This window comes from Centroberyx affinis, unplaced genomic scaffold (genome assembly GCF_046629955.1).
Source record: "Centroberyx affinis isolate AG114_WGS23_722 - 3 ecotype Tasmania unplaced genomic scaffold, CSIRO-AGI_Caff_v1 ptg008867l_1, whole genome shotgun sequence".
NCBI classification, from domain to species: domain Eukaryota; kingdom Metazoa; phylum Chordata; class Actinopteri; order Beryciformes; family Berycidae; genus Centroberyx; species Centroberyx affinis.
The window spans coordinates 1-17,865 of NW_027284350.1; the positions used below are offsets into that span (position 1 = coordinate 1).

General features: G+C 42.9%; 1 protein-coding gene across 1 annotated transcript; it reads right to left on the reverse strand.

The window, feature by feature from the left end:
• Positions 1-8,881: 8,881 nt before the first annotated feature.
• On the reverse strand, positions 8,882-16,582 carry LOC139640273 (U3 small nucleolar RNA-associated protein 18 homolog). Its single transcript, XM_071514457.1, has 13 exons — positions 16,202-16,582; positions 15,067-15,209; positions 14,711-14,806; positions 14,499-14,569; positions 13,910-14,016; positions 13,335-13,460; positions 12,744-12,918; positions 12,121-12,221; positions 11,631-11,721; positions 11,210-11,333; positions 10,727-10,901; positions 9,829-9,971; positions 8,882-9,342 (listed from the first exon to the last, which is right to left on the reverse strand). The coding sequence occupies exons 1-13, from the start codon at positions 16,430-16,432 to the stop codon at positions 9,318-9,320; spliced, it is 1,608 nt and encodes a 535-aa protein (XP_071370558.1). The 5' UTR covers positions 16,433-16,582; the 3' UTR covers positions 8,882-9,317.
• Positions 16,583-17,865: the final 1,283 nt, after the last annotated feature.

The window sequence follows — 17,865 nt, forward strand, 5'->3', positions numbered from 1 at the left end:
CACATCAGTATCGGACCGCACAGCAATCCAGATGTGGTAGAGCTGCTGTATATTTCACGCAACAACCATTTGGGCTTTTCAAACAGGAGGCGAATTTCATGTTTCTTTACATAACTACAAGCAAACTAGCCTAATTAATTTCATCCAGTATAAGACCTATCTGCCACAAAATGCGGGATGGATTTAATTTACAGGATGTTTTATTAAATTGTCACCAAATGCAACATCGGATTTGACAAGTTCTACTACAAGCTCTAAGAAAACTGCATCAAATTTATTTTAACACATCTATAAACCAATTTGTATTTGTTTGTTATTCAGTGATGTAGCCTGTCATAAAGTGTACTTGTTACTTTCTTTTGTCTTCTGCCACTTTCAATGGACTTGAAAGTGGCAGAAGACAAAAGAAAGTAACAAGCATCAGGGGAAATATCAACAAGTAAACTTTCCAAAAGCTCCAAAGATCTATATGTTTATTTACATTTATTTTATTCCCTCTAATTGAATGAGCGACTGTTTGCAGCAGCATGGAAACCCCCAACTGAGGTTAAGACGTGAAAATCATCAAGACTGGGGTTTTTCACATGGCAACAGAAATATGTGAAATATGTGAAGAGGAACAACACTGTACAACTGATCTGCCTCACTACTTGTAAGGACTCATTTGCAGAGTTGTTCACACACACCTGCAGCTGCCACCCGGCCTTTTAACTGACAAAGAAATGTGTCTGTTCTGCTTCATGACTTGCATGACTTGTTATTTTATTTGGTTTGTTGGTTTGTTTGGTGTGTGTTTTGATTATTTCCCCGTTCCCACACTGTGTTGGGTTTCTCTGCCTCTGTGATGTAACATTTGTGTCTGATAGTCTTATCTGGATTGTTCTTTGTTTAGTTTCTTTTGCTTTTCCCTTTACCCTTCGAGAGCTCCTTTTGTCCTCTTGCTAGGCCGTCATTGTAAATAAGAATTTGTTCTTAATTGACCTGCCTGGTTAAATAAAGGTTAAATAAATAAATAAAAAAATAACAAAAACAACCCAGTCAGAGCTGTACGGCCATGCGGAAAGTCTGATTTGACTAAAGATTCCTGCTCTACCGGGTGTAATTCTACACTTCCTCAACCTGACCCCAATATTAGCGAGATAGATAGATAGATAGATAGATAGATAGATAGATTACAAAAATTACAGAAGTAACACTGGAGCCCTCGGTGTATGGTGTGAGATCATACTGATGTGTGTGTGTGTGTGTGTGTGTGTGTGTGTGTGTGTGTGTGTGTGTGTGTGTGTGTGCTGTGTCTAGTACGCTGCAGTTGATAAACTCTAAAGCACGTTGCCGGATCTGCAGCATTCCATCACACATTCAAAGTGTTTCTCGTGTGTGTGTGTGTGCATGTGTGTGTGTGTGTGAGAGAGAGAGAGAGAGAGAGAGAGAGAGAGAGAGAGAGAGAGAGAGGGAGAGAGAGAGAGGGAGATGACTTAACTGACACGTGTTTTGTAATGTGAGCTCAATACGCTCCGATGAAGATGCAAACCTGAAGCTTTTGGGTAACACTTTACAATAACGGTACATTATAAGGGTTAGTTAATGCTTACTAACCTTACTAACTTAATTAATGTACCCTTATTGTAAAGTGTTACCAGCTTTTGTCTATTCACTTTACCTGCGGTGCATTTTACACTTCAGCCGCCACGACTCATCACCTGCCGTGAAAGTTTATTTTTATTCGGTCTCATTCCTCCGTGCTGACGGCGCTCTGCAGCTGCTGAAGCGGCCTGATGGGCCTGATGGGCCTGATGGGACGGGTGGGCCTGATGGGACGGGTGTTTCTAACAGGTTCAGCAGTCCTCAGGTCAGAGCTGTTGGCCGTGAGTTGGAACAAAACAACACAACAACACCCTGACGTCACTTCAGTGAAGGAAGAATCTGCACCGGCCAGATCTTCAAAGGGGGCGGCTGCTATTCATGTCATGATGTTTTTAAGAACCTCACTTTGTTCAGTCTTCCTTTTTCTGAACTGACGCCTGGAAACTGTTCAGTGCCTTGCTCAAGAGCGCTCTGACATCATGTTGAGGGGAGAGAGCTTCACTCCTTTGTTTTCCCAACAGTCAGTCCACAGCTCCGCTAAGCTAGCTGCAGCCTCAGCTGAGCAGCTGAACGCTGTTGACCAGAGGGCAGATTTCAGTTCTACAAACGTTTCTCTGAGGCAGAAATGATCTGATTGGTTGAGTTAAACCTCAGTGGGCGGAGCCAAAGAACCACAGTTTTTCTGGCTAAGTAACATTAGACTGAAGCTCAGTGAAAAAGACAAGAGGTAAGAGAGGAGGAAGCTAATATTATGAAGCCTAGCGCTCTGCTGCTAACTGAAAAAATACAATCTATCATACTGAGTTATCTAGGTTAGCTAGATAGCTAGCTGAGCTTCAAGTTGAAACTAGCCATACTAGCCTATAGCTAGCTAGGTAAGCTAGTTAGCTAGCTGCTGACCTTCAACATCATGATGTCATGGACATGAAGGAATGAAAAAAGAAGTCATTGTCATTTATATTTTTGTTTATATTTAAATTAAATTGTATTTAATTTTTTTATTGTCATCATAACTTTGCAAGCATACATCGTAGTGCATCACATCTTGATGGCAACGTTTCTTATTCTTTTTATTTATATTTTAACCAGAGTTTCTTTGCCATTCAAGTTTGCTAGTTAGCTTACTTGTGCTCTGAAAAACTGTGGTTCTTTGGCTCCGCCCACTGAGGTTTAACTCAACCAATGAAATTCTTTCTGCCTCCAGAGAAATGTTTGTAGAACTAAAACACAATCTGTGAATTGATGTGGATGTAATGGTTGCCTGTTCAAACCCCTGAATCAGCTTGGAAAACCTGGAGGTCAAAAGTGAATGAAAAACGCTCTTCCCTCCGTAACCACTAACCTCTACCCAGGAGCCCTTGAGCAAGTCCCTGCAAGTCCTGAACCCTCCACTGCTCCAGTGGAGCATCTCAGTACAACACTGTATTTGTACTGCGTTCGACATACAGGACATAAAGGAAGGATACTGTTCCTCTAAACCAGCCAGGTTCCCCATGCTTGCTGAAAGAAAATACAGTTTGCTATCGTTGCCAAAGTGTGTTCCAGGAAGCCGAGCCTGGATCCCGACCGCACGCCGCAAACAGCCGTGAGGAAACACCGCCGTCGTCTACAGACAGAAAGCTTTGCATCTGCACTGAGTTCACTGTGATGCCGCGGAAACTCATACCGTTTACACAGCGTACGTACGAGAAGAGCCTTATCAGTGGAGGATGATATGCAAAATATGTGTGTGTGTGTGTGTGTGTGTGTGGGAGAGTACAGGAACAATAAACAAAGGGACAGATGAGAAGCAAAGGGTAAAATGTGACTGCGATCTTGATGATAATGTGAGTGAATGTTGATGAGGATGCCATGGATGTTTTCACCAAACATCCATGGCAGCAGGCCAGCAGGTGATGCAGCTCTGTGTCACTTGGATGGATGAAGCCATACTGATACATGTTAAAACAGTTTCACAGGCCAATTGGCCAATCAGAGTGGACTCTGGTCTGTAATGGTTTCCCTGACCATGGAGCTGTTTTACCACACTTTCACTGGATAGAGCATGACATCATCAAAAGCAGCCAGTTAGGAATTCAAGCCTCAAAAAAGGGACTTTCAGAAGCTGAGATGGGAGCGTAGCTATGTTCATAGATGTAATCGAAGGCGCTGGCCCACAATCAGTCAGAATAGAGCAAGACATCAATGAAGTTGCCCGCAGTGTTAAAGCAGGGCAACTTTTCTGAGCAACAGTGACCAAGAAGTTGCCACAGAATCGTCGCTTTCATGACATAGCAACATCTTGTTGCTAGGAAACATTTGAGCACATTGTTGCCCCCATGTCCAGCTGTGTTTCCCGTTGCTGGGAGTGTTGCACATCGACTTTGCCAAAAACAACATTGCCTAGTGTGTTGCCACCCTGAAAAGCCAGTCAAGCTGTGGTTAAGGCGTTGGACTTGAAATCTAATGGGGTTTCCCCACGCAGGTTCAAATCCTGCGCACAGCGGGTTGGTGTGAACACAACAACAACTACATGCTGATGTTACGGCGGCCATGTTGGAAGACAGCAGCTGAATGTTCTCTGCTTCAGGTGCCACAGTGGTCAAACAGACCAGTGACCAAATCTAAACACACACACACACACTTTGATGCGGTTCTTGTTTGTTGTTTTTCTTTATGAAGTGATGTGGAATCATCTATTTTTGAGATGTGAACATAGTTTTCACACATGTTGACCGGCCATTACACATGACGATATTTGTTTCACATGTGAAAATTTAATTTCTTGGTTCTTAAAGCTCTGGACACTGGAACTCAGTCCTGAAGTTGCTCTGGATTAGGGTGACGATTTATTATGACAACCCAAGAGTTTTAGCATCTTTATTTGTTGTATTATTCTCAATATGTTTGATTGCTGTAATTACTTGGATATATGGATATATTTTGTGGGATATGGTAACGTAATCTCTCTATTAACAAAACAAGACTTTTACAAGCTTGATCCTCTATATTTTGGAATACTGAATGATGAACTTCAGATAACATTATTAACATAATAGCATTTGAACTCATCACTAGTTGAGAGCAGCCTGGCCTTGCTAACTCTTCTGCAGTTTCACAGTGATTTCAGCAGTTTTGGTCCAGACTGGTCTGGTCTGGTCTGGTCTGGTCCAACCAGTCCCACCACCATGTTAGACTGTATGATCCAGCCTGTAATCTCAACAAGCAAAACACCTTGATGGAAATTAACCTCAGTTTAATTTGAAAAGTTCAGTTCCCAAATGCTATGTATCTACATTTTGGGGAAAAAGAAACATGAACAGATGGTTATATAGATGATCAAGTATGGAAGTGCTGTAATTTTCAGCTGAGGATTTAAATTACTGTTTATCCTCCAAAAAATTGCATGTTTTGTCGTAATTTTGTTTGCTAGCAATCATTTTGTATGTGTGTCTGTCATTTTTTTTGTAAATTGGGATTATTACAGAACCTCTTTAGTGTCCAAAGTCCTTGGAACTGGTCCTGTTGGGATTTTGTGTTTGGGGTCCATTCAGTTTTGCAGGTTGCAGTTTTAGCTAAATAAAACTTTAGAAATAATCTCATTGGTTGAGCAAATGTCAGTGGGCGGAGCCAAAGAACCACAGAGAACAGAGAGAGTTGGCTCATTTTCATTCATTCATGTCATGGCATCATGATGTTGAAGGTCAGCAGCTAGCTAACTAGCTTACCTAGAGAGCTATAGGCTAGTATGGCTAGTTTGAACTTGAAGGTCAGCTAGCTAACTAGCTAACCTAGTTAACTTAACCTAGATAAGTATGGATAGATTGTATTTTTCAGTTAGCAGAGCGCTAGGCTTCATAATATTAGCTTCCTCCTCTCTTACCTCTTGTCTTTTTCACTGAGCTTCAGTCTGATGTTACTTAGCCAGAAAAACTGTGGTTCTTTGGCTCCGCCCACTGAGGTTTAACTCAACCAATCAGATCATTTCTGCCTCAGAGAAACGTTTGAATGATTAAATCTGCCTAATTTTAATTTAAATAGCAGTATCAATTCATTCACCAATGATAAGCAATTAACTAATAATGATTATTTGGCTGAATTTCCCCCTCAGGGATAGTATCACAAATAAAGCCCCTTTGCCTTATTTGGATGGATGCAAATGTCATTTTTTTGTTTTCCGTCTCATTTTTCATGGCATTTCTGCCACATTAAGCTGCACAAAGTGGACAGTGACAGCGGTGACTGATGATATTCATGAGATTCAAACCGACAGTCCTCAGGCCTTCAGCTTGGATTTCCTGACCTCCTCATGGAGAAGTGCAAGAGAAAATACAATTTCCATATGGGGATCAATAGAGTATTCAAATTTGTCAAAACAAGGAAGCTGCGGGAAGCTCCAACACCCTGACCAGGTCCATCCCTGGAAGCGTTCCTGTTTTGCAGCCCTGCTGAATTAAAGGGACAGTTCACCCTAAACTGTAAATTCAGTCATTGTCTTCTCTCCCCATGTCATTAGAAACTGCGTTGAAGTTGGAAGGAAAACAAAACACACAGTGAGTCAGCAATGTAGCTCCACCACCCGTCTCCCAAACCAGTGAAGTTAACAGAGCATCTGTTTGCATCTATGTAAATACTGGACTTTTGGAGCCACAGTGCGATCTGCAGAACACTCGGATTACACTACAGGAGCTGTTTGGAGAAATTTGATTGCCTTTTTTTTTTTTTAGCTGACATTGGGGGGGAATAGATATGGTTTGAATTTGAATTTTGTGGTGAACTATTCCTTTAAAAAAGTGCTAAAGTCTCCCTGTCCGGGGGTTAAAACCATGAGCTCATGTAGATGTGGATGCCATGAATGCTTTAAAATCCGATGCGTCTTTATCTCCTACTGACAAAACAACAACAACAACAACAACAACACACCTCTCCTTCCCAGGAGCGGCCCCACCATTAGGCAAAGGCAGGCAACTGCCAAGACAAGAATAGAACTAATGTAAACTTATTTTCAATCAATATAAAAGAAATGTACTTATTGAAAAACACCTCTCTTTTTGTTACAATAAATTATTTCAATCTTGAGCCATGCCCCCTCCCCTCCTCCCCTCCTCTGTCAGGCTGTAGTGAAATGTGATACAACTTATAAGATTTTGCCAGTTGACTTCAACCTCATTTCTCTTGCCTCTGCATCAGCAGCTGAGAGAGAAGTTAAAAAAAAACTAAAACAAGAAAAGCTACCCAAGTTTATAAACAGAAAGGACGGATTAAAAAGGGAGAGGGTTGGGATTCAGGGGGCCCATGCTTCCCTTTGCCCAGGGCCCCCAAACCACCAAGTCCGGCCCTGCTCCTTCTTAAACTGCAGAACAGCAGAAAATTATTCCCACCAGACAGGAATAATCTGCTACAATAATATGAGTCTATATGCTGTAACATATTTGTCTACACACACACACACACACACACACACACACACACACACGCACACACACACACACCACACCACAAACACACACACACACACACAAACACAGCTGCCTATTATTTTTAATGTGTATTTGTATTGTTAAGATAACATTACCATTACAGTCTTGTCCTGTTCTTGTGCAACTGAGCATGTCGAGTTTTCACTTTGTTCCAGCTGATTTGCAATAAGTTTGCTTGTTGTTCTGATTTTAATTATACAAAACCACACAATAAAAGCCAAACAATTCCCAAATTCCCTGTGGAATGAGGAACACAACAAGCTTCAAGATTATGAAATGTTACAAAAACTGAAGAGTTTTATTCCAAAGTGAGATTTGAAGAAGAAAAAACTGTCTTCTGCTTTTACCAAATGAATAACTGATAGCACAAAATTAAAACAAATTCAAACAAAAGGTGAGAAGTGATGAACTTCAACTTCTGTCTTCCCACAAGGATATCCTCTATTTTGGAATAAAAGCCTTCAACTGTAGGAGGAATTAAACTTTCAAACAGCGTGAATTTCTTACCTCAGTTCTCTCTCCTGTGTGTGTGTGTGTGTGTTTCTATCCGCTGCAAACTTGTCAATGAACAGAAAGCTCGCCACACAGGTTACTGTGTGTGTGTGTGTGTGTGTGTGTGTGTGTGTATGTTGTCACAGGGAGGTGACTCATAACGACGGCAGGTACAGAAGTTGCCAGGTAAGTTGGGAAGCAGAATGAAATGACAGTTTGTGGTTTATTCCTCAGCGATGGAGATCAACCACCCATCCAAAAGCAGTCACATGTGAATTCAAAGCACATGTGCTTTTTGGATTTCATATGTGAACATGTGAAATTTCCCATTGATTGAATTTTCACCTGAGTTGTCTCTTTGCATGTGAAATTAAGTTTTCACATGTGAAACAAATATCGTCATGTGTAATGGCCGGTCAACATGTGTTCACATGTGGAAAAAAACACCTGAAAGTTTCACATCTGAAGTAGAAAGTGTCATGTGATGTCAGGAAAAGTGGAAAACAATTGTTCACATATGAAAACCAACGAGTCCAAAAATCACATGTGCTTTGAATTCACGTGTTTTACATGCAGCTTTTTGTACGGGATAAACCACCAACAAGCCTTTAATCCAGTGAGCAGCCATCTTTAGCAATTTAATAACCAACCAACTTTATTTTCATTTTATCCAAAGTAATTTTTATTTTTTTTATGCATTTTCTATCTGTAAAGCGCTCTGCATTGCATTTTCAATGTACAAAATGTGCTATATAAATAAAATAAAATTAGATTGGATTGGATTGGATGAGCCAAAGCTGCTGAATTCCCGTTTCCCACACAACAGAACAACTTCAGCGGTGGGAGGGCCGGCCTGCAGATGCTTTACATGCTTCACATGAGGACAGACAGGACAGAGGGCATTCCAGCACCAGGTGTGTGTGTGTGTGTGTGTGTGTGTGTGTGTGTGTGTGTGTGTGAGTCGTGTGTCTTGTGATTGGTTAAGCTTTCGACACTCTTCCTCCACCTGCCTGCCAGATGTTTCGTAACATTGCTCTTGTTCTTGTTACCTACTTTTTATTTATTTATTTTTTAAACTGTGTTGCATAATGAAACCGCTCCTTCACTGCCCTCATTACCTCCAAACCCCACCCCCCCCCACCCCCCCCGCCCCCGGTCTTAATCCCGGCTGAAGCGGATTGTTTTTTTTGCCTCGTAATGCTGAGAATAACGAACAGTGACTAAGCAAAAGCTCATCCTGTTGTTCTGGTCTCTCTTTCCTCCTGGATTCAAAGCCCCAGCAGAACCTCTTCACACTCAAACCGAGTCAAAAAAAAAAACACAGACACGTTAATATACATGTTGTATTGTATTGGTGCATTTATACAATCAATTTGACAAAAACAATAATAATAATAAAAAAGAAACGTTTGGGGATACAGCGGTTGTATCCCAGCATGTTCGCCCGCTCCTCAGCTGGACCAGAGTTTTAGAGACAGTCTGTTTGTGGAAGTCACAGCTACACACCGTCTGGTTTTTAACTCCTTGTCGCACAGGTCAGATATTTTCATCGCATTTGGTCGACACTTTTATTCCAAAACACCTCTCAGAATCACGAGCACAAACGTTTCTTTGCTCCAACCTTTCAGCTCCACAGGACCAGGGCGACATTAGTGTCTGTCTACCTGGAGCTGAACTCGCATATAAACTGGGTTTTTTTTTTTAGACCTCCGCCATGAAAAGGTCAGACCAGTGCCACAAAGACTTAAAAGCCAGACTTCCTTCAGCCTCTGACGTTCCTCTTCAGAAGTCCTTGTAATGCAGCAACCTGGAACAGACAGGAAACACACAAACAGTCAGAAGTTGCTCTCATCCGAGTCTGGTTCATGACGAATATGGCCGGGCATATCGGCTGAAATCTGAAACAACACTGACAGATCTACCTAGACGCGTCTCCCTCCAGGATTGGCTGAACCAAGAGGAACCAAAACTGTTTTTTTTCCTATTCCATAAATCATCTGAAGGCCCCCCAAAATTATCTTGTGACCTCCTAATGGGTCCCAACCCCCAGTTTGTGGAAGAAGAAGAAGAAGAAGAAGAAGAAGAAGAAGAAGAAGAAGAAGAAGAAGAAGTGTCTGAGCTGGACAGTCACTGCATCTTCAAAAATGAATGATCAGAAAAGCTATTAGTTTTTGTCTCTATTTAAGTTGCTGGTTCAGAGTCTCCAGTGAGGCTGAGGTCAAACTCTGCCTTCACATTCGACACCAGCCCAGCTGGACCGAGCCGAACGGAGACATACGATTGGCTGACTGACCTGAAGAGGGGGGCGTGGCCCTTGTTGTTGGCCAGTGAGAAGAAGCCGCTGTGGGGGGAGAAGGCGAGGCAGCTGGCCCGGTGGACGATCTTCCTCTTGGAGACGGGGAAGTTGGAGAAGACGGTCAGACTGGGCAGGTGGACCTGGAGACAAACACACAGCATGACATCAGCATGACATCGGCATGACATCAGCATGACATCACACCGACAGCTGGAAAACTTTAGGAACTTAATGAACCCAATCACAGGTGAACCAGGACTCAGAAGAAGCTCGCTCATTGGTCAGTTTTGGTCATCTGTCATCCTGCAGGTTTGAGATTTTGACAAAACAAATCTGACTCTAGTCTCTGTACCTTTAGCTAAGCATGATGGGATTTGTCTGTCTCTTCTTCTCTGGTGTTTTTTTGTTTTGTTCTGCTGGCCTTTCCAAGCATGAGGAACTGCTGGCTGTCAAGATGTCAACATCCACCTCCTTCTACCCATAATCCCTCGTGTTTTGGGTGGTTTCCTGTAGTCGGCTGGATTAACGAACCGCTCCTCAGTTCTCTTGTTAGAGGCCTGAGACTCTCGGTGCCGTTTCTTTGGTGCCACCAGAGTTCAAAGGTCATCGTTCTCACCTGGAGAAACGGACTGAACTAAAGGAGGAAACGCTGCAGAGGTTGAATGTGTCGGTTTGAATCGTATGCCCAGTTTTGTCTTTCAGAGTCCACTTTGTGCTGCACACTAAAGCAGGAATGCTGTGAATGACATCAAAAACACCTTAAAAACCTAAAAAAATCCAAACAAACCTCACAAGAACTATCTTTGGCATGTGCATCAATCTAAACTCAGCTAAAGGGTCTTGTTTAGTCTCTAACCGCCTGGACGCCCTGCTGTACATCTGACCGCCGCCTTACCAGTCGCGCGGCCTCGTCGTCGGCCCGGGACGCCACGGCCAGGATCTCGGAGGAGGGGTTGAAGGCCAGCGAGGTCGCCGAGGTCAGCAGGTTCATCACGGCCTTCAGAGGCCTGGGATTGGTCGAGTTGAGACACGCCTCCTGGGAGTAAACGTTGACCACGCCCGACTGGGAGCTGGGAGGGAGGAAAGTCGAAAACAAAATGGAGTTCTGTCAAAACTGATGCTTCCGTCTTCACAGCTTTTAAACACATCTGTGCACACAGAAATAAAATAATTGCATTTTAAATTGATTTTTGTCAGATTATTGGCTCTTCTACATGAAAAAACAATGAGAAACACATTTAAAAAATCAAGGCAAAGTGTACAGGGAGCAGACTGTGTTTTCCATCTTAAGAGGAAGCTATTTATAAGTTCCCATTAATCAACCATAATCTATGTGTGTGTGTGTGTGTGTGTGTGTGTGTGTGTGTGTGTGTCCTACCCGCAGGCAAGGTACTGTCCATTTGCTGAAGCAGCGATGGACGTTCCCTTCACACAGCCTTCATCTGTGAACCTGTTGACACACCGGCTGCTCCGCATGTCCCACACATACACCTCCCCCTCCTCTACACACACACACACACACACACACACACAGAGTAGAATAAGTTTACTCCAACTTAAAGCACTAGTCTGATAAGATAATATTTATATATATTTCATCAGACATGAGGAAGCAGAGGGTATAACGTTGATATTTGAGGGCACACACTGAAGAATTAGTCAGTTCATTTCAAATCAAATGTATTCATCCTTTTTGTGCTCACACATCGAAAGAGAGCGGGTGTTTCAGGAAATATTTGACCACACACACACACACGCATGCACACACACAGAATACACACACACAGTCGTGGACCCACCAGAGTTGGTGAAGACCTTGCTGCCGTCGTGAGAAAAGGCGACTCCACTGATGTTACCGTTGATCTTCATACTGCGAACCACTTCCTTGGTCTGAACACACACACACACACACACACAGACAAAATGGTTAATTAACAACATTTGCAGTCAATCAAATCTCCTCGACCCAAGACAAAGTGATGAATCGAAACTTTACGAAACAGAAAAGTGTCTCCTAAACAAAGAAATGTATTTTGCCAGCATCACGTTACACGAAATTCGGGTAATGAAGAGTGCAAGCTGCCCAGTGTGGGGTTGGTGTCTGTTAGTCGGTTCCAAACTGGTAAAATACCCAAAATCATTGATAAGAGATTCGAAAGGATTCAGATTCTATAGGCAGTTTTCCATGCCGGATTCAGATTCGATAAAATGCTTTCGAGCCCCAACACCGGCCCAACGCAGCTTTAAAAACAAAGCACAGTGACTGACAGGAGCGGAAGCCCCGCCCACCTTGAGCGTCAGGACGTGCAGGTATCCGCTGGTTCCTGTCAGCAGCAGAGCGTCACCTTCAGGGGAGACGGAGAACTCCTTCACTCTGGCCTCCTTCAGACCTGCAGGGACACAACGCCAACACTAAGACAACTCTATGACACTCTCCACCAGGGCAGAGCTGGTACAAGTACACAAACTCCTTACTCATGTATAAGTATATGAATTTACTTAAAGTATAAAAGTAAAAGTAGTTCTCTAAAAAAAAGGAAATGCTGACATTTTAGTCTTTGCACACTCTTCTTCCTCTCCATCTCTTCTTCTCTGACCTCTTCTCCCATCTGCTCTTCTTCCTCTCCCATCTCTTCTTCGTCTCCATCTCCTCTCCTCTTATTTGTCTGACCTCTTTTTCCTCTCCATCTTTTTCTCTGACCCCTTCTTCTTCTCCATCTCCTCCTCTTCTTCTCCCATCTCCTCTTCTTCCTCTCCCTATCCCTCTCTCCTCCGCCTCCTCCATTCAACTCTTTTTTACCTTTCCTCCACTCCACTCATCCTTTCCTTACCCATATCAACAGTATCAAGGAATAACAAGGTCTAACATGTAATTTCCAACCCCCACACCTCCTCCTCCTCCTCCTCCTCACCTCTGACGGTGTGGACAGGCACCACCCGTCCCTCCATCATGTCGTACAGGTAGAACATCTTGTTCTTCAGGCTGGTGGCCACCACCTTCTCTCCGTCCGTGCTGAACTGGGCTTTGTGGATGGGGAAACGCTCCAGGTGGATGCTCTGGATCTTCGGGTTCGTCTTCCCGTCCACCTGGGGAGGGAGGGAAGGAAGGAAGGAAGGAAGGAAGGAAGGAAGGAAGGAACAAAGAGGAAGAAAGGTTTCTCATTTATTCCATCGGACCTACACCTGACAAAGTGTGACAAATTCAACTAAAACCCTCAATATTTTTCGATGCAGCAGGGTGATAAGATATGATCAAATTTATCTTATTATGAAACAGGTGGGAACATTATAAATATATCTATATATGTCATATATAACAATGAGAAGGATATGTGAAAAATAACTGAATTTCCAGCTGAAAAACAGCAGATAAATTCAGCAACTTCCCAGATAAATCGGGGTAGAAAAATCCCTCAGTTTGCCGTTTTGGTGTCCTTCTCTGACTCTGAACCACTGCTGTATCAATACACCTGGAACAGAGCGACGTGATTGGCCGACTGTACCTGGAAGAGGGAGATGGATTGGTCGAGGCCGGCCGTCATGACGACCTGAGCGGAGGGGTGGAACTGGACGGTGGTCAACCTGTCGTCTGACGGACGGGCGCTGTTGGCATGGAGACACTTCTTCATCTGAGGAACAAGAACATCCACACCATGTAGGAAATTCATTTAATACGACAGTAACCTTGAAACAGAGATCAAATAAAAACAAAACAACTATCAAAAAATTCAAAATAAATACATCTTCATATTGTTGCCTCTGCTGATAGGGAACCATAACAGTGTGTGTGTGTGTGTGTGTGTGTGTGTGTGTGTGTGTGTGTGTGCGTGTGCGCAGACACTTGTTGATGTTGTTGTGATTCCTATTGATCACCTATAGAAGTCGATACAGGTGATAGATGTGTTGTCTGTCAAGAAATTAAAGGAACATTAAAGTAATCTAACAGTACAGGAAACGTATGTATGTACTGGGACTGAATATTTCTTCCGATACTATTCTAAGCATTTGTGTAATTCCTAAACTTTTCCTAAACTTTTCAGAGCGTATGTTACAGAGCCGGTGAGGCCGAGCCACTGACCCGCAGGATCCCGCTGGGCAGACTGTCAGAGGACGCCACGAAGTTCCCCGTCTTCCTCAGCAGGTCGTCGTCCTCCTCTTCCTCTTCATCATCATCGTCATCCTCGACTGACAGATGAGGAGACGTAACATCAACATATGAATACAAAAACACTGATTGCGACATGCAAGTTTGAAAAGGGGTTCATGCCTGAGACAGCGGTTGTTAAGGGTGGAGAGTGTTACCCATTACCTAAAGTTTCCCCACCAGTCCAGGAATTTGAACTGGCAGCCTTCCGGGCTGATTATTGACTCATTTTTTTGGGATATAATCGATTAAATAATTTAGTCTATAAAATGTCAAAAATAATGACCAAAGTGATTCTTCAAACGTGTTACTTAGAAAACCCCAAAGTATTTATTTTATACTTATGTGAAACTGAGAAAAGCAGAAAATCTTAACATTTGTGAAGCTGCAACCAGCAAATTTGTTTGGTATTTTTACTTGATAAATGACTAAAACGATTAATCGATAATCAAAATTATAAAAGCAATTAATTTTTGTCTATTGTTGTCGTTTCAGCACTACTTTCGGTAACATTTAATTCTACCTCTCTTCTTGCTCTTCTTCTTGACTTTGGTCTCTGCCCAGGATGGAGTTCCCCCCATGGACTTCTGAAACCTGGGAAAAAACAAAGCAGAAGAAGAAGAAGAAGAAGAGTGAGAGAGGGAGGATGAGTGTGGAATATATACCACAGTGTGTGTATATAAATGTGTGTGTGTGTGTGTGTGTGTGTGTGTGTGGATGTGTATTTAGACTCACTGCTCCTTCATCCTCTGCTGTAGTTTCTGTTTGGACATCGTTGACTCCGCCACTCCTTTGGCCAGGTCTCTACGGAAACGATGGGTCATGTCCACCCTGAGAGAGAGAGAGAGAGAGAGAGAGAGAGAGATAGAGAGAGAGAGAGAGAGAGAGTGAGAGAGAGAGAGAGAGAGATAGAGAGAGAGAGAGAGACCTATAAGTCAGATGGTCTGTTTAAAGGAGAAAGCATTTTGAGTCAGCGGGGTCGTTTTTGTCCTTTGAAACCCACCGCCATGTTTGTGGAAAACACAAATTTAAGAACAAACACACACACACACACACACACACACACACACACACACACACACACAACCTACTCTTCCTCCATCTCGTCATCCTCATCCACCCAGGCGGCCTTTCTGGCCGTCGGGAGCTGCAGACGAGCCTCGTTCTCCACTTCTTCTTCGCTGGACTCATCGTTGTCGTCGTCCAGCAGCGTCACGCCCTGCTCGCCCTCGTCCTGGAGAGTGACAGGAGAGAGAAAGGCCTTAAAACGATGTTAGGGAACGATCAGCTTCTGCAGCCCGAAGCCCAAATTTGGGACAAATCTGAGTCTAATAACACATACATTATGTTCTAGTCTAGTCACTGACCTACTGTACTAATATATAGCTGCACACACACACAGGTGAAAATACACTGAATGCTTCTTTTCATTTCCAATTAGGGCATTTAGCTGGTTCAAGGTAGAGCTGCAACGATTAATCGATTAGCTGTCAACTATTAAATTAATCGCCAACTATTTTGATAATCGATTAATCGGTTTGAGTAAAATTTTAAGGAAAATATGTCAAAATTCTCTGATTCCAGCTTCTTAAATGTGAATATTTTCTGGTTTCTTTACTCCTCTATGACAGTAAACTGAATATCTTTGGGTTGTGGACAAAACAAGACATTTGAGGACATCATCTTGGGCTTTGGGAAACACTGATCGACATTTTTCACCATTTTCTGACATTTTATAGACCAAACAACTAATCGATTAATCGAGAAAATAATCGACAATGAAAATAATCGTTAGTTGCAGCCCTAGTTCAAGGTTCCGTTATTTTCGTTACCTTGCGTATCGGCAAACATTCATGTCTGGTAGAGCAACAATTAAGACGTTTTATACATCACTACGATACACTCTTCAATTCGGCATCCATCCAATACACCAAGCTGCACTTACTACAGTAAAATATCAACTCTACGAAACGGTCCACCTGTTATTCCCACAGTCGTCTTCAGCAAAAAATGCACAGTGGCGAACAGTGTGAACTCCAAAAGTTTAGTTTTTGAATTGAAAATAAGGCGTTTGGTGGATCACTTGCATGCCGAATTTACCAGAAGACCCTAACCATTACCAAAAGATCAGAAGTCGTGTTCTGTGATGCGTGTGTAGCAGCCGATAGGCAAGGAAGCATTAAACTGATGCATTTTTTGGATGGAGTCTGGTGTGACGGTCGTTACCTCCACGAGCCTCCCTAGCAGCTCCTCTTCTGCCCCGAACACCAGCTCCTCCAGCAGTTTCACCGAGCTGTCCTTCTCTCCCAGGACTGCCAGCGTCTTCGCGTGTTTCTGCCGCTTTACGTCTTCTTGTTTGGGGTCGATCTTCGGCGGAGGAGCCCTTCTCCTCTTGGCCGGTCCCCTCTCCGTCTCCGTCGCCGTCGCCGGTAACTTTATAACGCTCTCTCCCTCCATGTTTTCACCACGCACGCGACAAACTAACTACTTTACTTGTGAGCCGTTACAGCCACAGGACTTGAACTCCCGTGCGTTCAGCTTGGTGAAACACGACAGATTTAATGTTTTGATCGGCCTCATGCAGTCGATGTTTTGCACATGTGGGACCAGTGTATTTTTTTTTTTTTTACTTCATCTGCTTCCGGATAGACGATCTCTGAACTCGGAAGGGATTCCATGATTGTAACCGTCAAAAAGAAGGCTCCGCCCCCTAGCGTCCACATTATGAGAATCAAAGCCATGGGAGTGGAAAAAAAATAAATATAGGTAAACTATGGAGGTCAGTTATTTAGATTTTCGGTGATCATCATAAACCAAACAACCACCAATATGAGCAAAAATCAATTACACTTCCATATATTCTAAGAGCAGTTACTCTCTTTTTCCCCCTTAAAAGAACCAGTGGTGGAAGAAGTACTGAGATCTTTTACTGAAGTAAAAGTAGCAATACAACAATGTAAAGATACTCCATTACAAGTAAAGGTCCTTCATTCAAAATCTTACTTAAGTAAAAGTACATGTATTGGCAGCAAAATGTACTTAGAGAGTTATATTTTTCATAAATTATTGGAATATTAATACTGATTTATTGACATACATGTACATGTAAGCAGCATTTTAAAGTTGCAAGGACCCCTGGAGGTCCCAGGACCCCACGTTGAGAACCACTGCATCAGTGATCATGGCTGTAATCAATGACAGTCAAACCCTTCCGGAATCTGTTTAAAGGCTTAATATAAATCAGCTAACATCTGGATCAAATATGGTTATTTAAAAAGTAGCAAAACGCCACAGACAAACGCCCACCCATTGGATACAACAAGACATCATAGCTCAGTTTTATGGCTGGGTGTCACCTCATTATAGGCTATAACAAGTGACTACTATGACTACAGGTTGCAAAATAATAAACAAACAAGTAGAAATTTCAATCCGATCCAATTTTAGACACATGCAATCGTCATTAACGGGCCTTCGACTTGTTACTTTTTGTTACATATTTGCAAAATTAATAAATCAGTGGATCAAATTAGGACTTTTCTTCCCTATCCGCTGTGTTGCACGTCGCCTGCTGCCATGCATGCAGCAACAAGTTTTATTATTAAAAATGGAAATGTTCTTACCTTTCCTTCCAGATGCACCAGTTGCAGAGAAAGTTGTTGCTTGTCAGTTCGGCCCAACAGACAACATCAAGTCCCACTCCGGTGTCATGTGGAGGTAAAGTGGAGCAGTAAAGTGTGCTGTTCTGTTCCAGGCCTGTTCTGTTCTGTTCTGTTGTGTTCTGTTGTGCCAGCGGCTGCCTGGGAGACGCAGCGGGCACGGAGCAAGTTTCACGACAGTCAGGTTTCACCGTTACAGGCTACGGCTCTCGCTTTCCTCTCTCCGTTTCT